General features: G+C 41.0%; 1 protein-coding gene across 2 annotated transcripts in view; it reads right to left on the reverse strand.

Annotated features, from left to right (window-relative positions):
* Positions 1-595: 595 nt before the first annotated feature.
* XG (Xg glycoprotein (Xg blood group)) overlaps positions 596-24,096 on the reverse strand; it is a 33,755-nt gene continuing 10,254 nt past the window's right edge. Inside the window, exons 2-9 of one of the 2 annotated variants that reach the window (XM_075915715.1) lie at positions 10,202-10,243; positions 9,797-9,847; positions 7,039-7,089; positions 4,905-4,964; positions 4,268-4,324; positions 3,565-3,603; positions 3,103-3,222; positions 596-2,695 (exon numbers count right to left, since the gene is read on the reverse strand). In XM_075915715.1, coding sequence (XP_075771830.1) covers positions 2,679-2,695; positions 3,103-3,222; positions 3,565-3,603; positions 4,268-4,324; positions 4,905-4,964; positions 7,039-7,089; positions 9,797-9,847; positions 10,202-10,243 — 437 coding nt within the window. In that variant the 3' untranslated portion in view covers positions 596-2,678. Of the gene's footprint in view, positions 2,696-3,102; positions 3,223-3,564; positions 3,604-4,267; positions 4,325-4,904; positions 4,965-7,026; positions 7,090-9,796; positions 9,848-10,201; positions 10,244-24,096 lie in introns of both variants that reach the window. The other variant, XM_075915714.1, reaches the window with a different exon arrangement.

Consider the following 24,096-nt stretch of genomic DNA (forward strand, 5'->3'; position numbering starts at 1 on the left):
AACGAGCTGGGGGGTTGCGTTCCTGCAGAAACTGGTGCAGAAACTGCAACATGACAGATAGGGCCATCACATGCCCAGAGGCAGCTCCGTCTCCATAGCTGGGAGTGCTGTGGTGTGCAACAGGGAAACCAAAGCATGCAATGAATCTGCTTTGCTGTCCCCCAGAGAGTTAGGTTTAGCAGGAGAAGCACCTGAGAAACGGCTGTACAAGGGGAGTTCCTTTAAGCACAAATCTCAGATAACCTCATGCAGCAGCTCCAAGAAGCAACTGCTGTCTTAATGCCCTGCCAGAAGTGATTCTGGATGGCCTTAAATGTGATTCAGCATCCAATCAGTGTAGGTATTCTATTTCAAAATAACTTAGTGCTATTTTGATGCACTTTTTGTGTGTAGATGCACTATTTCAAAATAAGTTATTTCAGAAAATAAATTCCAAAATAGCTTATTTCGAAATAAGCGTGCAGTGTAGATGTACCCTTGAAGACAAAGTGTCATGAATATTTCTCTGCCTCCTTTAACATTACATAGATCTATTTTGTTAAGAAGCATCAACCATCATGGTTTCCTACAATATAACAACCAACCCCAATTCATCTTAGATAAAATCAAAGAAGTATTTATTGAACGTTTACATTGGATAAAACAGAAATATACATCTTTTAATCCTAAACAAAATATATAACAATTTTTTTCTAGATGCACTGAGATATATATTATTGTTGCATGATGTTTCAGAAATCTCTTAAAACTTCTAAAGGAGTGCCTTAAAATAGCATGCATGTATCAAGCAGCTTCAACAATCAACAGGGTGACCATGTCTGACATCTTTCAAGGAATATCTTGTCTCCTTAAAATCAAATTAAAGAGAATTTATCTCACCTGTGATATAAATGTGAAAGTTAAAGGGGTTATTTGCTTTGTGTTTGTCAAAATATCTTCATATTTGAAATGAACTAAGGGTACGTCTAGACTACCGCGTTTTGTCGACGGAAGTTTTGTCGACAGTATCTGTCGACAAAACTTCCGTCGACAAAGAGCGTCCAGACACATTGAGTTCTGTCGACAAAGCAAGCTGCTTTGTCGACAGAACTCCGTAGTCTGGACGCAATGTTACAGGCAATAACACCTTCTGTCGAGAGTTCTGTCGACAGAAGGTGTTATGCCTCGTAAAATGAGGTATACCAGCGTCGACAAAACTGCTGAGTTCTGTTGACGTTATGTCGACAGAACTCAGCGGTAGTGTAGACGCTGGTATAGTTTTGTCGACAAAAGTGCACTTTTGTCGACAAAACTAGGTAGTCTAGACACACCCTAGGAAAACACGCAGGCTCAAAACACCTACTGACATGACTAAAATAGACTTCCCATAATAATTCTTTTCCTCACTTACTGATAGCAATGAAATGGATATAAACTGTCTTTTAGGAGTTTTTTGGTGGGTTGGGAGAAAAAGAGAGAGAGATAGTGTCCATATCCAGATAGAAAGTGTAAAACATCAGGACACTTCTGGGGAGAAGGAGGGAGTATAGTTTTGTACATAAAACAAAGTGCCTAATATGAGGATATCTGGTCTCCCTAGTATCTGTTTGTGGAAAGAGCTCTCTCTCTTCATATGACCATTTCTTTTCATCCCTCTGTAAATAAAATGTCATGCTCATTTCTTCATTAATTGATCCCTTTCTCTTACTAAACATGCAGACATGCACTTTTTCAGGATTGTCTCAATTAATGTGTAACTGAAAGTAAAACATAGTTCACTTGTAAAATAACAGTCAAAACAAAAACTTTATTGATGAATAGAGACTACATGACTAAAATCATAAGTATAACATACATTATCAAAAAATTAAGTTTGACAGATTGGTTATATGTGATTCATGATGGGGCTCACAATTCAAAACATAGTATTTCCTACCCATGTGTTTGCCTTGTCTTCTATAGCTGTAATCAAATTGATTCCTTTTTCCACAAGAAAATTCTAATTCTTTTTGTAGAACATGATGTGATGATCATGATGATTGATTTAAAGAACTACCCCCATATAGTTTCTATTAGAGGGTCTTCAAATTACCTGAAAGCTAGTACCTATGGGGCTGATTCAGCCGATTAAAGACAATGTGAAGGCAACCACTGATCTAACGGATTCTGGAACTTGCCCTATCTATATTACAGAAAAAAAATCATAGAGAAGAATCAGAGTTTGAGCAAAATTTGCAGAATTTTAAAGTAGTGTTAAACACATTTTAGATGAGAGGTACAAAATTAACAAAAGTAAAAAATCTTTAAACTTTTCTTAAAACTTCAAGTATTTGCCTTAAACTTTACAAAAAATACAGATGCACAAGAGAACAGCAATTCAACACATAGGTGAAAGTTACTTATTTTTCCCCACCTAAAATATTAACCTTTTTTTAAAAAAATAGGCACAGAAAGAACACTGAATATTGTGTGATCCCAATACTCAAACACAAACTTTAGAAAAATATTATAGTGGGATAATTGAGGAATTATCCCAGAGTTATTGTCTGAACTAAAATATACATTCAAATTTATAATATGCATCAGATTATACTATATTATACATCCATATATTTCTCAACTATATCTTATCAATATGTAAATCCACAGTGTTGTGTAGAAAATATTCTTTATCACTAGACAGTTCCTCTCTTGCCAGATTAAGCAGTTCTCCCACCTAAAATGGAAAATTATTAAAAAAAAATTAAAATTCTGGTATGGATGCTTATTCAGATTATACATCCTTATTATTTTACCACAGCTCCTCCCTGCCTTTAGGGAAGGACAAATAACCTTTTCCTCTCACTGGTCCTGCTGTGAGCTATACTATAGGATCTTGGATGGCAAAGGCTGCTCTGGGGATGCTCTGATGCTTTAATCATGACTGTCTTTTGAATCTGCTATTCCCTCCTATATAGTCCCCCGCCTTGCTACAGAGAAAGTTGCAGCTGCCTTTTACCACTGCATCTTCCAGCAATTTTTAAAACTAGGGAGCAGAGGTTGGCCGAGGGTGGTGCCTGCGACTGTGGGGCCTGTTTCCGCTCCTGCATCCGTTCACTCGTCCAGGCAGAGTATCAATCTTACCATTAGCATTAAAACAGAGTTTTTTCTTCTTGTAAGCTGTGTAACCAGCTACTGTTCCAACAATTAACAGCACAAGCACAGAAACCACAGGTGATGTAACACCAGCCACTACTCCAGAATCTATTGAAAGAAAAAAAACATATTATTTCAATAAAAGAAGGAATAAACCAATAAAAGAGCAAACTCATTTTAAAATTCATAATATGGACACTGACCCTTAATGGCAAATCATTGCAAACACAGTGTGACACAAGAGAGGGTTGGCACAATGCTTGAATTCCATTTGCAGTATGAAATAAAATGTTTAAAACAACCCCATAAGGACCAGAAACCACATTACTCCAGACAAAAAAAGAATGATGTATATACACATATATTTTATATATGGTTTTAAACTCTTTTGGTTCTCTACTATGATCCTAAATATGCCATAAGATAATGTGTATACATGTATTTACTGACCAGTGTTTCCACCATGATTGACATTACTCTCCCTGTCTCCTGGAAAAGAGAAAATAACTTTGTAGTTATAAGAAACTTCTTGGAAAAGTGTCACAGCTGACACACAGCAAAAGAATAACAACAAATGCCATGCAAAGACAGCCTACCAAATGGTACCTGGTTAGAACCAGGGATTGGAAGTAAGGAGATGTGGGTTCTATGCCTGCCTTGGACTGTAACTTTTTGGGAACACATTGTGTCCCTTTTCTGTCTTAATTTCCTCAGAATTATCCTATTAATCACCCCCAAACTCCAATAAAATGTGGCTGAAACTGCTTACTTACTTTCATAAAAAATGTGAATTTCAAATAAAAGAAATCTCCCATTGCATAGATCATGAGACAGCAGAGTAGCCAGAGTGCTGTAATATCCTTACTAGTCTCTGGGGAGCCATTGGCTAATTCACTATACGCCAATACTTCCACCTTTACTCCCTCTCAATAGCCCCTTAATCTGTAAGTAGTCCCACTGAATTCAACAGACTATGGGCCTAATCCTTCAGGGATATACAGTATGTGGACAAAGAGATTGCTCAATACAAGTAAAGGTAGGAAAATCTGGCCTTATACCAGCTAGAGGCAAGTCTAAAGCAAAGCCAGGCAGATGTGAGACATGACTATATGAGAGAGGCTGTGAAATATTCAATAGAATTGGCATACAGTACCTGCAGGCCTTGGGGGTAGAGGTTTCCCACCATTGAGATCTAAGTCATTGAAGCCATCTGTAAAATTAAAACAGTCATTTTTCAAACTTCCCTGAAATTTCCCCCCTCTCTTCCACTACCATCACCTGTTTATTCCTGGTGTCCTAGGAAAGGATTATTCCCCCAGATTCCTTAAAGAAAGACAGACCTTTTGGGCATTGAGCCCACTTTCTCTCTGTCAGCTCAAGGTCAAACATTAGAGTCTATTTGAAGGCTAGAATTCCAATCATGTCAATAGAAAATTGTTGGTTCCTATCCATTCCCAGGATAAGGAAAGCTAAATTTGTAAGCAGGAGTGCAAGGGAAAACAGGATGATTATTAACATGATTTTAGGGTCTAGTATCTTGTAAATCGTTCCAGCTAGATATGTTTTCTTGGCCAGAGACTAAGACCCAATAACCTTTTTCAAAAAGTGGACCCGAAACATTGATCAAAAAGAAAAAAAACAAACAAGTTTAAACAAAATAAAGCAAACCAAAAGTTCCCTACAATAGTTAATAAATAAGTGCACAACCAGAGAATATCGTCCAGCAAATAAATAAAAATCTGACCTAAATACTTTTTAATTCTAAGATTTGTAAGAGAAAATATTCTTACCAGAATGGCTATATCTTCCTGGGTGAGCAGGTGGATTTGGTTGAGGTTTTGGGTGGTTGTCTATTGATAATAAATATTGTAAGAAGGAAGGGGAAAAATGAGATTCAATAATAATTAATAATAATTTGAAGGAGCTACAAACAGTAGGAGCAAAAATATAATTTAAAAAGGACCTGCGACAATTGTAAATATAGGAAGAGGGGAAAAATGAGATTCAATTTTGAAAAATATAGACTAACATCTGAGGAAACGGGTATCAAAGAAAAAAACCTGAAAAGGCTGAAAGGTGTGTGGATGAGAGAGGATAGTATATGGGGCCTGGTTTCTAAATATATGTGATTTGATAGTAATAAAAAAAAAAAAAAGCCATTGCAATTTTTAGCCTGCAAACACAAAGGCATAGTGTAACAACAGGGAAGTAATAGTCCCTCTATATACCCCATTCAACAAGGTACTTAAGCATGTGTATTAATATACGTATGTGACTAGTCCACACTGAGTTGTGACTATTGTTCTCTTACATTTCAAGTTACAATATGCTTAACTACCTTGCTGAACTAAGGCCTGTGAGACCACAACTGGATTAACTGCACATGGCTCTAGACTCCTCACTTCTAGAAATATATAAACAAACTGAATACAGCTATTGCTATAATAGGAGGAATTAAGGCAGGGGTGGGGAACCTCCAGCCCATGGGCTGGACGCAGTTTGTTAGCATTAGCAGCTGGCCAGAGGTTCCCTGCCCATGAAGTAAGGGACTGATTTATGAGAAAAGGATAAGAGAAGTACTGTATAGTTTGGCTAAGTCTATGGGGTTTTTTTTGTGGAAGAGCAGATGATCTCTTTCGGAAGCCCTGTCTTCCTCCTCCCACGAGGAAGAAGAGCTCTTCCGAAAGAGGGCCAAATTTCGGAAAAGCCTCTTCAAAAAAAAATTGGAAAAGGCATGCAAATTGCTGAGTGCAATTTGCATACCTTTTTCCAATAAAGCCCCGTAGTGCTATACATGGGCATAACATTTAAAGATACAGGCTAATATTTTTAAAATATGCCTGTGATTTATAATCTTAAATCCTGTATTCAAAAGAAATTAGATGCTTAGGAGTCTAAACACCTGTATGTCTTTGGAAAATGGGATTTTAGGAACTTTTGAAAAATTTACCCATGGTATAATGGTGTTTCCCATCTCTAATTTCTAGGAATCTAAACATCTTAAACATGATGCTGAGGGGATTATTTTCAGAAATGTGAAAACACCATTAAAAACAGTCTAACACAGAGGTTCTCGTAAAAAAAATTGGTAGCTTTAAAATGTAGCCACCAACTCTTGCTGGTGGAAACTATGACAGTTTTTCCTAAAAAAAAGTAATTAACATTAGGAGAAACATACGTGCATATTTATTTATGTTCAAATCATAGTACTTTATTTAAGGTTTTTTTTGGCATACTCAACAATAAAGTTGTCTCCACACTGTGCATAAATAAAATAGAGACACAAATGAGATCTTCAGATGTTGTCTTTTGTTTTTGTTGTTTCTTTTGCTTTTTTGGTTGCATTTTTAACAGCTTGCTAGCTAGTAAGTTTGCTTCTGTGAAAAGTGATATGCATATGTTTGTTAATACATCACTTTTCAAAGCAGCAGACTTTCTGTAACAGTGGTGATGAGTAAAGGGGAGAAAGAACTTAAAAGCTGTGATGTTCTGCTTAGTAACAAAAAGGTGAGACTTTCTGGGACAAATGTTTTAAACAGTCAATTTTAAACTAATTTTAATACAAAATAGTTAATAAATATATCTGAACGTTCTCATAATTGGTTTTCTTTACCCAGAATTTATGAGCTGTAAATAGAGGGTGCCATGCCAAATTATTTATAAAAACCAAAGAGGTTGAATCTGTGCTGAAAAGCAAGAATTCATTGTAAGGTGATGTCAAGAACATCATTCTTTTAATATATTATATTTTATATTATGAGAAATAAATTTTAAAAAATCAGAAATAAACATTGATCCTATAAACATCTAATAAACTATGTACATTATCATAGTACAATATACAACAAAAATGCAAATCAAAATTAACCAGTTGAAAGCTCATTTATTTTTAACGGTCAAAAATATTCTTACCACCATCATTACCATAGCTCCCTGGGTTGTATGGAGAACCTGGGTGAGGTTTCGGACGATCGTCTATTAGCAATACAAATGTTCAAAATTTTAATAACTTTTTCAAACATTTACCTTTGGGGCAAAACTTGTACACATTTGGGCAGATGTGTTTTTGCGCAAGAGGTTTTTGCACAAAAAGGAGCCATCTACATACTGCCTTTTTGCACAAAAACCAGGTCTTGTGCAAGAGCCATTCTTCCTCATTTTTTCAGGAAGGATTGCTTTTGCACAAGAGAGGGTTTTTGCGTAAAAACATCTTATGCAAAAACAGCTCCTAATTAATTATGCAAATTAAGCACTGCAATATGCTAATCCGCACTTCATTTGCATAGGCTTTTGCGCAAGGAGAAAGCAGTGTAGACGTAGCCTTGTTCTCAGCTCAGGAACATAGTTTTAGACTGAGCAAAAACTGTTCAGCTATTTTTAGTAGGAATATGGTGAGGGGTGGGGAGCTTTTACCAGAGTGCCCAAATATCTCATATACCTTTCTGGGGTCTAGTGAAAATCAGTTTTGTTTTGGAGAAGTTATAAAAAAATTTTTAAATGCTTCATGCATATACATTGTTTTTCGTTATACAATAAACTAACAATCTGCCAACATTCCATTGCCACTGCATATATGTGCCTGAGAGTGGAATGGAATTTTCCATTCAATAGACAATCTCTCAACTTCTAGTGCAGTTACACATGCATAAAAAAATTGAGTGGAATTTCATTTAGAGAGTGCAGGTCTGTGTGAAATATGTTTTTTGATGGTGATTGTGGAATGAGGTGGAGCTCTCAAAAGATGTGACTCCTTCTGAATAATATGTAAAGGTATGAGGAGGGACTCATTAATCTTAAAATACCCTACCCTATTCACTGTAGTGTAATGAAGTGGGGAAAGTGCGAGAGTACAGTAAGAGTGGTGATATCCAGCCCATTACCACCAAGAAAACTCTATACACTGGCAGTTCTTATCTTCATTGAAAGTCTAGTTTATAGACTGGTTGGCCAGCAGGCTCCCTACCTAGCTCTGTGCAGCTCCTTGGAAGAGGTGACCTGTCCCTGCTGCTTTTAAGTGGAGGAAGAGTCATGGGGGCTCAGTGCACTGCCTCTGCCCACAGGTGCGACCTCCACAGCTCCCATTGGTCATGGTTCCCAGCCAATGGGAGCTGCAGAGCCACTACTTGTGTAGGATGGGGAAAGGACAGTGCACAGAGGCCCTGTGACCATTTCTCTGTCTAAGAGCAGCAGGGACATTTGCCACCGCCAGGGAGCTGCCCAAGGTGAGCGTTGCCCAGATCCAGCATCCCAAACCCCCACACTGCCCCAAAGCTCTGCCTCGAAGTCTCTCCCTCCCCCAAACTTCCTCCCAGAGCACATGTCCTTCTCCCTTCCTACTGCCCAGACCGGAATCTCATCCTGGACCCAAAATGCCTCATCAAGTACTAATCCTGCATCTTTCCTGCACTCTGAACCCCTCGACCCTAGTCTGGAGGTAGAGCCCACATCCTCAGCCCAGGTCCCATACCTCTTCCCACATCCCATCCCCCTGCCTCAGCCCAGAGCCCCCTCCCACACTCTAAACTTTTAGTTAACTAGAATATTTGACTAACCAGCACCTCCCATTTCCCTAACATGCCAGATAACAACCCTTTTACTGTGTATCTATCTAGATTTTTATGAGGTAGCCTATCACTGAGATAATTGAGGCAGGGGTCCTGCTCCGTGCACTATATTATTTGTTCAGTGTACATTGTGAGAGACAGAAGTAAGAAAGGAATTTTGGCTTCATGCAATGTAGGGGCTGGGCCACTGTGCAATGTATAAAACATGAAGCCACATGCTGAATAGTGATGATACAAATATTTAACTGCTGCCATATGCATAAAACAATGTCCAACTTGTGCACTGAATGAGGCAGAATTCCTGTACAGAAAAATAAACCCTGTGATTATGTAGCGAAAACCTATTCCATATTGCATAGTCACAAGGGAGCTAAATTAAGACTGCATGGCAACCTTATCCATGACATTTCCTAATTCCTGAAAGCTTCATTATAGAACTCTAATTTTCTCTTAGTGTACCATGTGGAATATCATGATCAAATAAAAAAGCATTTTTAAATGGAGAGAATGAGGGGGGGAAAGAGTTTCCCTTTTAAAAATTAGTTTGTCACCTCCAATTTCCTCCAGAGTTTATGATTTTAAAACTTGCCAGTCTTCCTTTATCCTCCACAGCTCATTTCTCTTCTTCTGCAAAGCCTGTTATAGCATTACCAAAAGCCACACTGACAACTGAATGCCAGAAGAGAGGGCCTTTCAAATTTTAAAAAGACTCACATGTGTAAGACTTTAGTCTCCAATGCAGATAAAAAAATTGAAGTAATTTTTGTGGACTTGTCTTTTCCCGGACACAAATGTTTAGTAAAACAAAAGCTACAGTTGCTTATTTGTATGTTCCTTGGGAATTTCAGGGCAGGTAAGAGATTACCAAGAATTATCAGCCAATAAAATTGCATTGTTGTCCAATCACTGTAAAAAGCCATATTGAAGCTCTTATTATGGATAAATTTTGAAGAGAGTTCCTTCAATACTTTATTTTTAGCCTGTACTTGATACTTAGAACATTATTGCACAACCCTGATTCAGAACTGCCCTTGGCACACATCACCCTGAATCTTATAGAAACTACAGACCAGAGATCTTTGTCATGACCCTTTAGCCAATTTAAATTTCTTACTCACCAATCACTGGCCTTTTGGTAACTGGTGCTGGCTTCTTAGTAATTGTTTCCTCTATGAGACACAGTGAAACAAGAAAATCAATACACACTGAAACATTTTTCAGTTAATCAAAGGGAGATATCTGTACATTTTGATAAATATTCTATATAAAGGAAAATTAAGCATCATTGTGGCCACAAAGTTAGTGTTATGACCAAGATTTTTTTAAATAAAATCTGAATTCAAGCAATTTTTTAAAAAATAGCCTGATTATCAAAGTGCTTAAATAAATGAGTTTTAACACAAACCATGTTGTGGTCCAGATCTCACAAAATGGAAAAATGTATTTCAGATGTAGCAATAATTTTAAACATAATAGGGCAAACAAATTTTTTTATTGTTTGAGCTTTTTGTAGTATTACTTACCTGGATGATCAAGAGCATCAGCTAAATCAAAATCATCTTGACCTACCAAAAGAAATCATGCATTAATGTCAGTATGTAGGAACATTAGGGTTATGTCTGTTTCGGTTATTGTTGTATTAATTTGTGTGTGTGTGTGATTCACAGCCAGTTTTCTGCTGACAAGGCATAGGAGATACCATCACTGGAGATATTTGAGTGGGCTAGATAGGCATCTATTAGGGATGATCTAGATGGTGCGTGCCACTGCCGTGAGATCAGGGGGAACTGGACTTGATGATCTCTTGAGGTCATAGAATCCTAGCGTTGGAAGAAACCTCAGGAGGTCATCGAGCCCAACGTTCTGCCCAAAGCAGGACCAACCCCAATTAAATCATTACAACCAGGGCTGTATCAAGCCGGGACTTAAAAACCACTAGGGATGGAGATACCACCCCCTCCCTAGGGAACCCATTCCAGTGCTTCACCACCCTCCTAATATCCAATCTAGACCTCTCCCACTGCAACTTGAGACTACTGCTCCTCATTCTGCCATCTGTCACCACTGAAAACAGCCTCTTTCCATCCTCTTTAGAAGCCCCTTTCAGATAGTTAAAGGCTGCTATCAAATCCCCCCTCTCTCTTCTCTTTTGCAGACTAAATAAACCCAAATCCCTCAGCCTCCTCTCATAAGTCATGTGCTCCAGCCTCCTAATCATTTTTGTTGCCCTCTGCTGGACTTTCTCCAATGTGTCCACATCCTTTCTGTAACGGGGGCCCAGAACTGGATGCAATACTCCAGGTGTGGCTTCACCAGTGCCAAATAAAGGGGAATAATCACTTCTCTAGATCTACAGGCAATGCTTGTCCTAATGTACCCTAATATGCCATTAGCCTTTTAGGTCTCTTCCATTTCTAGTATTCTGTGATTCAGGCACCTGGTGGTGAAAAGTCCAATAGAGAGGTACATGCCAGAAGAAACTGTTCATGATCTGCAATCTGCTGGGGATGGGGTTGGGTCATGATCACACAAACTAACATGTTTTGTTCAAAAGGGATAGTCACTTGAATAGAACAGGAAGGATTTGGCCCATAATAACATCCTGGATTCAAGCAATATGTAAAAATGCCTTTGAAGAGAATGCTTTGCTTATTATGGAAAGCAAGTACACAAGCTAGAAGCCCACAGTGTGTCCAAATAAACAGAAACAAGATTTTGCACAAAACCTTCAAAACCTTCAGAGTGGCATTCTATATCCACATCCTTGGTCAGCTAGAGATTGGTGAGTCTGCTTACAGCCTTGGCTATATGAAATGTATCTTTTAGTTCAGGCAGTGGCAGCTGCTACATCAAGCTCCATCCGTTCCAGATATCTTTCCCCCCCAGCCAGAACCCCAGTGTGGATAAGCATCCCCAGAGGCATGTTATACTACAACCAGGAGAAGTGATTTTAATAAATTCATTACTCTTTAAACAGCTCAGCTTTAGAGACCTGGTTTAAAGTTTTACAGATTGAAATCACTTGTAAATTACATCTGCACATTTTAACTTCTTCCTCTGACATGTGGTAGCATTTACAGCTGTCAAAGCATGTTTGTTGCCTATACCCATATGGTCTCCACTGCACTCTGAAATGTCTAAAGGAAAAACAACATCTTCCTGCTCTGTTGGAGGTGTTAGATATGTCATTAATTGTTACAAGAGAAAAAATGTGCCCATGACATGAAAACTTGACCAGAAAATAAAGCTGAGACAGATTTAAAATATTTATCCTAAAAGCGTGTAACTGAGTCTACTACAGGAACTGTTTCTGATTTGGTATTTCTTTTGTTGTTGTTGTGGTTGGCATTTTTTTGCTTTAACTGTAAAGGTTTTGTAGACCACCTCTTTAGGAAATAAACAAACATTGACTGTTTGGGATATCCCAGGGCCGCCTTTATGACTTTCATGGGCCCTAAGCACTTTTGCCTTTGTGGGCCCCTCCCACCATAATAATATCAATATTAAAAATTATTTTTGATATAACTTTAAATACTTCAACATTTTTTTTCTGTTTTAGGCAAAATTTAATAGATTTTCATGGGCTCTAAAAGTTTCATTTTTTTCTGATGTGAGAAAAAAATTAAAACTTTTTTTCAACCCTAAAAGTTCATTTTTTTTCTTCTGATTTTAAAAGAAATTAAAACATTTTTGTGGGCCCATAAAAGTATTGTGGGCCCTAGGCACTGTGCCTAATGGATAAGTCGGCCTTGGGCTATCCAGATACTCTGGAGTGGAAGAAGACAAACACCAGAACAGCTGGCACAAGCTGAAAAACAAAGATTTTCTGGGATCATGACTTTTATTCCCATGTCTGCCACTGACTTTCTGTCATTAGAGGCAAGTCATTAGATGTGAGATAATAATACTAGGATGTTATATAGCATTTTTCATCAGTAGGTCTTCAAATGCTATAAAAAGGGGGTCAGTATCAAGGTTCCCTCTCAGCTACATGGCCTGCAGCTGCACAGTTACCTAATAAGCCCCACTCAGAAGCTCAGGGACACTGCCCATGGAGCTAAAACCTGCCTATACTCTGTAACACAGCCCCAGCTTCCTGCCTTGAGCCCATTCCCACACTCGAAAGCCCTTGGCCTCATCATGGAGCTCCATCCTGCACCCTAAATACCTCATCCCCAGCCCCACCCCAGAGTCCACATGCTCAGCCAGAGTCCTCATGCCCCCAACCCTAAGCCCCTTCCTACTCTCTGAACCCCTTGCCCCCAACCCCACCACAGATTGCCCATGTGCAGAATGAAATTTGTTATGTGCACCAGTGTTTCCTCTAAGATTTTCCATCCTTGGGCGGATTGAATTTTCTTTTGGGCTGGTTGAAATTTCTTATGTGCAACACCGATGTTGAGGTAATGTGTGGATGTGCACCCACCAGTACAAACTACAACCGTAGATCTAAATATATTTTAAATAGTCCATCGGTGTGAAAGAAAATATATTAAAACAAGGGATAATTAACAAGGAGCAATGCTCATGATTATTTAATATGAAATCAACTAAAAAGAAAATTAACACTTCTCTTGGCTGAAGAAGTGGGTTTGCCCACAAACGCTCATTATACTGTTTATGTACATTAGTTAGCCTAGGGTGCTTCAAGACCATTGTTGGTTTTTAAGTTCTTTTAGTAACAGATTAACACGGCGACTCCTCTGAGACCTTGGAGTACATGTATCATCATCCTTTCTAACAGACAGATACATGTTTCCAAGATCTTGAAAATAAGGTTTCATCCTACAAGACAGCTAGCATCACACCTAGTATTTGCAATTTCTGACTCATAAGAGCCAGAACTCTACCAGATAGCAAAGATCTGGCCTTAATGCAATACAGTTTATCATATATTAATTCGTTACACAGGATTTTAAAAAAATCATTAAGATCAGATATCTGCAACACTCAAAAAAATCTGTTAAAATAATCTTTTTCTTTCTTACCTCAAGCCATTAAGGGGTGGGCAATAATTTTTGATGGGGGTCCACTCCAAAGAATGTCATAAGTGGTTGAAGGCTACACTCTTCCATGATATTAAAGGAGAAGGTGCGGGGGTCTGGCATTAAGGTTGGGTGCAAAAGGGAGCTTGGGGTAAGGGATTGGGTTGTGGGATCTGGGAGGGAGTTTGGGTGAAGTGGGGGATCGTGACCTGGGGCAATGGATTTGCGTGAGGAGGGGGTACAGGGCTTGGAGAGGGTTGTGACCAGGGTTAGGAGTACAGGAGGGGGTGCAGGGATTTGGCTGTGACCAGGGATAGTAGATTGGGGTACAAGGTCTGAGAGGGGGCTGTGTCCTGAGGAAGGGTGTAGGAGGGGATGCAATGTCTGGGAAGGTGTATGGGGGCTGGAGCAGGGATGCAAAGGTTTGGGTTACATGGGGTAGGAGGACAGAAGTGGAACAGAGGGTTGGGGGAGGGAAGGAGGAGCTGGGGGTCAGAGATAGGCTCTTGCTGGGAGACCTTACCTGACTGCTAGCCAGAAACCCAGAAGGTTCCTTAGCCAGGGTCCCTGCCTTCTAGCCCCTGTACATGTTCAGGGGAGCTGCAGAAGCCATGTTTATTGCTCTAAATTGAATGCAGTGAGCCTGGGGGATGAAGGAGGAAGGGCACTTCATGTGCTCCCTGTCCTGCAGCTGCTATTGGTCGAAACCAGCTAATGCAGGGGTGGGCAAAAGGGCCTCTGTGGGCTGGATTTGGCCCGCTAAGTGGGTGGATCTGGCCCATGGAGGCTCTGATGCTCCCCTGTCCCCAGGCCTTAATTGGCCTGGGGGCAGGGGAATGTGTGAAGCCTCCTCCCACCCTGACAGGAGCAGCACCGCGTGCTGCTTGCAGGATGGTGGCTAGAGCAAAGGAAGCTTCACGGCTTCCCCGCCCCCAGGCCAATTAGAGTCTGAATGCGGGGGAGCTGCATGAAGCTTCCTTTGCCCTGCCCTGGCCCTACGGGGAGGGCGCTTCCCGCACTCCCCTGCTCCCAGGCCCTGATTGGGCTGAGGGTGGGGGGCCTGCCAAGCCTCTTCCAGGGCATGGATGCCTAATGGGAAGGGAACAAAGGGGCACCTCCACCCCCAACCACTCATGGTTTGGGGGTGGGGTAGCCCCGCCCCTTCCTGTTTATGCCCTGCCCCTTCTGGGGTGGACTGGGGCTACTTCAAAAATGTTTGGTTCCCAAGAAAAAATTATTGCCCACCCCTGAGCTAATGGGCGCTACCGGGGCTGGGGGCAGCATGAGAAGCCTGACTCCCCACCCTCCAGGCTCTCAGCATTCAGAAATACACATGTGGCTCTGCACCTGGCTTTCCTGAGTGCTGAGTGGGTGCGGGGCACGCAGGGAGCTGGCTGAGGCGCTGCTTGCAGACCATCTTTTGCCCAGCCCTGGAGACTGGAGAGAGCTTCTCCATTTATAGCAGATAGCAGCAGCAGCTGCTTCTGTACCTCTGAGAGAGCGAGTGCCCCATTTCCCCACCTTTCCCAGCCGATCAGCTGAGCTTCCTGCCTGAGCTAGGACCTCTGAATCTCTACATGGTGCTGACAAAAGGACTGTGTATCTGCGAGGGCACAAAGCTTACAGGGAACCTTAATGAGCACCAATATGGAGATGATGTGTCACACATCTTCTCCATATTGGTGCACATTGCAAAATTCATTCCACACATGGATATAAAAAATGAGAAGAACACTGGTCAATATCATTTTCCCCATTTTATGGATGGAGAAACTGAGGCACGGGGAGGGAAATAACTTGTCCAAGGTCACTCTGCAAACCAATGGCAGAGCCAGGAATAGGCAACATTGCCTCCCATAATAAGATAGTGGTACTAATGTCATTCACAAAGCTCTTAGAAGGCTTAATTAATGCTTGTAACACACAGTAATCCTCAAATGAGAGGGATCACAGCACACACTTTTCAACACTTTTCAACAATGCATATTTCGAGGACTTAATTACATAGCCCTACATGCTGACAGAAATAGTAATATATGGTTGGAATGCCAAAGAATGAGCTATAAAACATGACTACCCTTAGCTAACAGCGTGTTGTTTCTGAAAACTTATACTATGAAGGGGAAAGTAGGTCACAAAACCGGACCATCCAGGGAACATAACTTGAGTAATAGTTTCTTTCATTTAACTGGCTGAATATTTTGGAACATTACACACCATTCAGCTATTGCTTCCCCTGCCTTAGGGACTGACTTACCTTCACTAGAAATCAATGGGTTCTGAGATTTCTAGTCATAAGCAATAAGACCTAAGGGTTTTCAGTGATAGACTGCCAATACTATAACAAATGGCTTACACAAAAGTATTCCCCTTTGTAATTACCATGACGGTTTATGATGTCAAGGAGGAGATATGAAAGCAAGGGGACTCTATTTGTTTTAATAAAAGCAGAAGGTACCACATGCACATAGTATAAGCTGGTGGCATTCTTCTCTTTTTGCTCCTACCACAATATATAGAAACTGGATCTGGTCCAAACAGCCCTTCCTGGAGTTTTTCTCAATTTCAAACCTTAACAGCAGTAGCAGCAAAACATAAACCTAAAACAAATTATCCTTAGGGATTTTATCTAGATAAACCTTCTGTTTTGATCCCTAGTTTTTATTGTCTCTGAGAGATGCTCAAAGGTTTCAATCCACAAAGGTATTTAGGTGCCTAAATCTTAGGTTTAAGTGCCTAAACCCCAATTTTAGGCTCTGATGCAGTCTACAGAACTCCTGCGAAACTGTGTAAGTGTTTAAATTCACTCAGGCTATACACTGAGGGATTTTTTTTAAAAAAGATACACAAATTGTGAACCGTAGTTTGTGTATCTTTTTCTGATTCTTTTTTTGGAAGAGGCTCATCTACACTGGGCCAAATGTCAGAAAAAAAACCTTTCAGAACATCCCTTCTTCCTTGTAAAATGAAGTTTACAGGGATGCCGAAAAAACGCGTCTGCTTTTCTGATTTTTTTTTCGGAAAAGAAGACACGTTCCTTGGATGCAGAAGAGGGTTTTTTTGGGATACCAAAGGTATCCTGAAAAAATTCTGCAGTCTAGACATAGCCTCAGTGCCCAAGTTTTCAGGACAACATTTTCTTAAGTGCCTCTGTTTCTGCCTCTGAGCATGTGCATTGCAACCACACTCCAGGCATCCGGAGGCCTATCTCCTGCCTAAATCCCATAACTGACCCATAGATGGGGATATCACTGTATTGGGCACCATTCAAAATCTGGCCAGAGGGGGAAGGTGTAAACATTTATCCAAGTGGTTGGAGCATGTAGTGGGACATGGGGGACTCCGACTCAATTCTCCCCTTGGCCAGAGGGGTCTCCTACCTCTCCTAACCACTGAACTATGGGATACTCTCATGCACAGCTATTTCAATCACTGTCCAAGCTAAACTGAACACTGCAATGTTATGACTTTGAAATATACTTCTATATTACATTGAAGTTTATTTCCAATTTGAGGTAAAAGGTGGAGAATCTTAAACCACATTTTAAAATCACTATTATAGACTAAAGAAGACAGGATCACACAGTTGCTTCCAGTTGCACTAGAAACCTTAGCCAAAAAAAAAAAAAAAAAAAGACCACCACATTGGAGAGATGCAGCAAGCTGAAACAGAAGCTGAGATCACCTAGTAGTATTTGTCTAAATCTAGACTGTTATACTTACATATCATGTGGTAGGGTAAGATACATGAGGTAGAAAATGATGAAAGATGGAGACATCAGGGAAGAAAAGGGATGGTAGAAATAGCCAGAAGAAGGGGAAAAGACCAAAAATCATCTACGGAAGGTGTGCAAACTGAACCTTTGATCACAACTCAAATATTGAAGAGGAACCTCAAGTAATAAAGAAAGAGGACAGAATTTTCTGATCAGAGATTTTACAGGGAGGAAGGAATCTAGGCTGAAACATTTATGATCCAGAAAGACATAAAATGGACAAATGGATGTGCAGCCATCTAGGCGTGAGGATGAATGATATTTAAATATCTAAGAACTTCATTTATAAGGTTACATAATACTTAAATCTGTAAGCAGTCTAAGTTGTATCTGAAAACCTTGAAACATGGTGGGTCTAAAAACAGAAGCCTATTAAAGGCCACATTGAAAATTTGGCTTCCTGTGCTACGGAATCACAACAGGGATCTCAAGCGATTAATGAAGACTGGAACACATGTGGTGGTCTGAGTGAAAGTAGACTGGGAAAAAATACTTTCCTCGTTATAAACACAGCATTATGTCCTTGTATTAACAGCTTTACAGCTCAAACAGCTGGTTTGTAAAAAGCTGAATCTGGAAAGTCAGGGAGGGGAAGTAGACACTTTATTCTGGTGTGGGAGGGGTGATTTTAATGTGACCGTGTTATAAGTGTTTTAAAGTCTCACGTGACTAGAAGAGTTTCCTGTACAGGAAAAATCACAGCCAAACTATTTAAATCTAGGTTATGGCTGTTTTGTGCTAGCAGAGGAAGCATGGGGCACTGAGCCTTGGTTCTGACTCAGGTTTGAGTCCAAGCCCCTGTTCTATCTGATTAGTCTGACTGGGGTCAGCATGCAGTAAGTTCCTTGGACGCTGCTAGTGGTGTGTGTGACACTTTCTGAGGGTATTCAGGGTTGGGAGTTACCTTACTACCTACATGCCCATAGCATGAGGAAGCCTAGGGGCTGTGTCTAGACTGGCCAGTTTTTCCGGAAAATCAGCCGCTTTTCCGGAAAAACTTGCCAGCTGTCTACACTGGCCACTTGAATTTCCGCAAAAGCACTGACTTCCTACTGTCTGAAATCAGTGCTTCTTGCGGAAATACTATGCTGCTCCCGTTCAGGCAAAAGTCCTTTTGCGCAAAAGGGCCAGTGTAGACAGCTCAGATTTGTTTTGCGCAAAAAAGCCCCGATGGCAAAAATGGCCCTAAAGTGCTTTTGCAGAAAAGCGTCCGTGCCAATCTAGACACTCTTTTCTGCAAATGCTTTTAACGGAAAACTTTTCCGTGAAAAGTATTTGCGGAAAATCATGCCAGTCTAGACGTAGCCAGGCTGTGCCTGTTGTGGGCCAGTTCCCCAACTCCACCAGCCTCTGGCAACAGAAACTTGGCCCCGCTGTCTCTGCACAGGATACCAATAGGTATGCTTCAAGCCCCAAGAACTCTGAGCATCCCCCTGGGGGGCTTGCCTCAGATTCACTGGGGACTTACAGACTTCACCGAAACACTACTCTAGGTTTAGCTCTCCATTCAATGCACAACACTTAGGCTATGTCTGGACTACAGAGGTTTTTTTTTTTAAAGTAGCCTTTTTTCGAAAAAACTTCACCTGCGTCTAGATTGCCACCATATTCTTTCAAAATTAAATTGAAAGAACACAGTGTTTTTTTCAACAGCAGTAAGCCTCATTTTATGAGGAAGAACACCTGAAACTCTTATGTACTTCTGTGCCCTCTGCCAATTGACTCCAAGAGGTCCCTGAGTCACAAGGTGGGTCAGAGCAAGAGTCCTACTATAAGTCATCCAAGCCCTGTCATTTTGTAGCATAGACAAAGGTCCAGATGAAGACTGGAGTCAGAAGGTCTGCATGGTGCCATATGGATGTATTAGCATGTCTGTGAGATCTGTGCCCAGCAATTGTACATCAGGATACACAATGCAGGGTGGGCACTCAAACACGGGTTTGCAAACACTGAGGCTATGTCTAGACTGCAGGCTTTTTTTGGAAGACGCTTTTCCAGAAGAGATCTTCTGAAAAAAATCTTCTTCCAAAAGAGAGTGTCCACACAGCAGAAGTGCATTGAAAAAACGATCTGCTTTTTCAAAAGATACTGATTGGACACTGATTGGACACTATCTTGCATTTAAGTTGTGATTATTATGGATGGAGTGGCCACCAGGGCATCTGTGCTTTTTCTTGGAGGCCTCTTCTTTCGGAAAAAACCCCCTCTTCCCCATCCACACGCGCCTTTTTCTGAAAAAGTTATTTTGGAAAAGGCTTCTTCCTCATAGAAAGAGATTTACTGCTGTCAGTAAAAACCTTTAGTTCTTTCACCTTTCTGTTGAAAGAATGCAATTGCAGTGTGGATTTAAGAGTATTTTTTTCCGGAAATACTCTGCATTGTAGACATACCTTGAGTCCACAATCTCAGATGCTGCAGACCTAGGTTGAGCAGTGTAGACATATCCGGAGAGCAGTCAGTCTGAGGATGCCAGAGAACCAGGCCTTACAATGTAATTATCCTATTTCTCTGTACTACTCTAGAATGTTTTTGGCGGAGTGTCTGTATTTTAAACAGAGGAAATTGATTGTTAGTGACTTACTGTGAATGGAGGAGACAGCTCATGACTTCATTACTTATCTTTTTCATCTAAGCTGCGTTCTTTGTGACAGGGAAGAACTCTGGAACTCTGACAGGATGTTTATCATCTGATTCCTGACAGCATACATAGGCCTTGTCTGCAGCTTATATCAGGTTCTTTTGCCACTTCCCTGAACAAAATGAGCTATATAGAAAAAAGGATTTTTTTCACCCTAGTATAGCTATATTTACACTGAGGATTTTTCACCACTAATTTGGTCAGGTGTGCATTTTTTTCCACACTCCTAATTGATATAGTTATATCAACTTTGCTGGAAAAACCCTAAAATATAGATTGGGCCAAATTCACTAGTTCTAGTCTACCCCTGTAGCTTTACCAAATAAAATACATCCTGTCGGGTAGCCTTCTAGGCAGGCACTCATCAATAAAATAGGATTTACTTATATAAAACAAATTAACAATAAATTGGTAGTCGGAGTTCAAGTTTCATAAAAATTACATTTTGTGTTTGCAGATATTAACCTTCTACATAGGCAATTGGAGAATTAGGGGTAAATTCTATTTTCAGTTATATCCAGACAGCTCAAATAAGCCATTGGCTTCAGTTATGTCCTAGAAACTGCTGTGAATTTTCTTACCAAGCTTCCATACATACTCTTGGGCTGTGTCTACACTGGGCCACTTATTCCGGAAAAGCAGCCGCTTTTCTGGAATAAGCTGTGAGCTGTCTACACTGGCCCCTTGAATTTCCGGAAAAGCACTGACGATCTACTGTAAGAAATCAGCTGCTTTTCCGGAAAAACTATGCTGCTCCCGCTCGGGCAAAAGTCCTTTTTCTGGAAAACTGTTCCGGAAAAGGGCCAGTGTAGACAGCACAGTAGTCTTTTCCGCAAAAAAGCCCTGATAGCGAAAATGACGATCGGGGCTTTTTTCCGGAAAAGCACGTCTACATTGGCCACGGACGCTTTTCTGGAAAAAGGGCTTTTCCGGAAAAGCATCCTGCCAATGTAGATGCTCTTTTTCCGGAAATACTTATAACGGAAAACTGTTCCGTTTTAAGCATTTCCGGAAATTCATGCCAGTGTAGATGTAGCCATCTTGTGCTAGTCTCTAGTGATTTTTTTCTTTGGATTTTGACATTACACTTATTTAACTTTATCATAACAGTGGTCCTTGTTCAGACTGAACTGTTCCAAAGACTCAGACTGATTCAAACAAACTGAACCACTGAATAATAAAGGAGTTGGCAACCTTTAGCATGTGGCCCATAAGGGTAATCTGCTGGTGGGCTGCAAGATATTTTGCTGATGTTGACCATCTGCAGGCACGGCCCCATCCGTTCCCAACTAATGGGAGCTGCGAGGAGCGGTGGCCCACCCACAGACAGTGAAAGTAAACAAAATGTCTTGCAGTCCACCAGTAGATTATCCTAATGGGCTGTGTGCCAAAGATTGCCAATCTCTGAACTAATAGATATGAATAGTCCTGTAATGAAAATGAATTAGACCAAAATATTTAAATGTCACCTACTTTAGATATGCAAATCCACCAGTGTATATTCACCAGTTATGGTTGTTCATGCACAAAGAACTTGGAGTGCAAGCACACTGGGGATTTGCGTACCTAAATTAGGTGATGCGTGCAAAATGCTTGCAAACTTTCGCTCATATCCATTATTCAGCATTGTATAGAGACCAGTATTTTTACCATATGTTTAATTTAGTTGCCCAGTTTAGTTTATCTAAAAGATCCACCAACTTTAATTGTACAGTTGGTTGCTTGGATAAAGATCAGGGTCATCATGAATTCATACAAATTTTAGGACTGTAGGGAACCTTGAAAAGTCATCATATTGATCCCTCCACACTCAGGCAGGACTAAGTAAACCTGGACCATCCAGACAGGTATCTGTGCATCCTGTTCTTTAAAACTTCCAGTAATGGGAATTTCACAAACTTGTTGGCAGCTGGAAAGTTCTTCCTAATATCTAACCTAAATCTTCCTTGCTGCAGATTGAACCTATTATGTCTTGTCCTAAGTCCCTGCGGATCCTGTTTGAGATGGATATGGAGAACAATTGATTACAGTCCTTTTGGTAACAGCCCACAATATATCTGGTTGTTCTCCTCCCTCCCCACATCTTTTTTGAAGACAAATATAGACAGGTTTTTTAATCTTTCTAAACTTTTTGTCATTTTTAAACCTTTCCTCTGGATACTCCTCAATTTGTCCACATCTTTCTAAAGTGGGACACCTTGGGTACGTCTAAACTACATGGCTCCATTGACGGTGCCATGTAGATTAGTTTACTGGAAAAAGGAAAATGAAGCTGTGATTTAAATAATCGCTGCTTCATTTAAATCAAAATGGCCACCGCGCTGTGCCAATCAGCTGATTGTCGGCATAGTGCGGCAGTCTAGACAGGGATCTGCCGACCCCAGAACCCTTCATCGGCAGATCCTGTAAGCGTTTCAGCTGATCGGCACAGCGCGGAGGCCATTTTGATTTAAATGAAGCGGCGATTATTTAAATCGCCGCTTCATTTCCCTTTGCCGTCCTACCTAATCTACATGACTCCGTCGACCGAGCCATGTAGTCTAGACACACCCCTTGGGTTAGACATAGTACTCCTGGTATGGCCTGACTAGGGCCAAATAGAACAGGACAATTACCAACAATATCTTACGTATAGTTGTAACACTCCTGTTAACACACTCCAGCATGGTGTTAGCCTTTTCCACAACTGCATTACATTGTTGACTCATATTCAATTTGCGATCCACTAGAATATGTGGATAGAGAAGAGGGAGTTCTTTCAAAAGAAGAGGAAAAAGCACAGGTGCCCTGGTGGCCATTCCATCCATAGTAATCACAGCTTAAATGCGAGATAGCATCCATTCTGTGTGGATGCTCTCTTTCAAAAAAGCAGATCTCTTTTTTTATGAGCTTTGGCAGTGTGGACGCTGTCTTTCGGAAGAAGTTTTTTCAGAAGATCTCTTCTGGAAAAGCTTCTTCAGAAAGAAGCCTGCAGTCTAGACATAGCCTAAGGGAAGTGCTTGCAATGTGTTTTTATTGCATTTTATCCCATTGAATTGAGACCAGTTCTCTAATTTGTCAAGGTCTTTTTTGATTTCTAATCTGGTTCTCCAAAATATTTCAACCCCCACATCTTGGTGCCATCTGTTTTATAAGCATACTTTCCATTCCATTATCCACATCGTTAATGAAAATATTTAATAGTACTGAACTCAAAACTGGGAGTGGCAGGTTTGTAGAAATTTTGGGGGTGCCCAGAATGGATCCAACTCCCTTTCCCCCACCTGCCTAAGGTTCTGGGATAGAATTTAGATGTGTGTGGGGAAGGGTCAGGCTCTGGGAGGGATTTTGGGTCCAGAAGGAGGTCTTGGATATAGGCTTTAGGTCAGAGTTTAGGTGCTTTTGTGCAGGCTCTGAGTTGGGGAAGGAGATTGGGGTGCAGAAGGGCATACAGAGTGCAAGCACTGAGAAGGAGTTTGGGTACAGAGAGATGATGGGTTGGTGTCTGGGAGGAGGTTTGGGTGCAGGGGGGAGGTTGGGATTCAGGCTCTTGGACAGAGTTTGGGTGCCAGTGAAGATCTGGAGTTCAGGCTCTGAGATAGTCAGAGTGCTGGATGCAGACTCTGGGCTGGGGCAGAGGGATGGAGGTGTGGGAGGGACTGAGGGATGCAGGCTCTGGGAGTAGGTTTGGGAGTGAGAGGGGTGGATAGAGGGTGCAGTGCTTACTTGGAGCACCCCCTATAGCAGGGCTCCTAGAGGGTGTGGGCCAGGTGGACCACCCTTCAACTCTCATTGGCCGCAAGGGCATTCAGGGTGGGGACAGTTCACAGAGACATACATCCTGCCCAGGAGTTACAGGGAAGTGCTTGCACATGTGTATGGAGAAGATGCTGTGTTTCTGGTGGTGGTGGCGAGGACCCCAGGGCCCTTTTAAATTGCCCAGAGTGACAGGAGGGGCTGGAGGATGTAGAACAGACATGCATGGGGATGGCAGGCAGGGCTGGGATAAAGACTTAGCCCCAAACTTTCCTGGAGCTGGG

Source organism: Pelodiscus sinensis, chromosome 1, assembly GCF_049634645.1.
Source record: "Pelodiscus sinensis isolate JC-2024 chromosome 1, ASM4963464v1, whole genome shotgun sequence".
In the NCBI taxonomy this organism is placed as follows: domain Eukaryota; kingdom Metazoa; phylum Chordata; order Testudines; family Trionychidae; genus Pelodiscus; species Pelodiscus sinensis.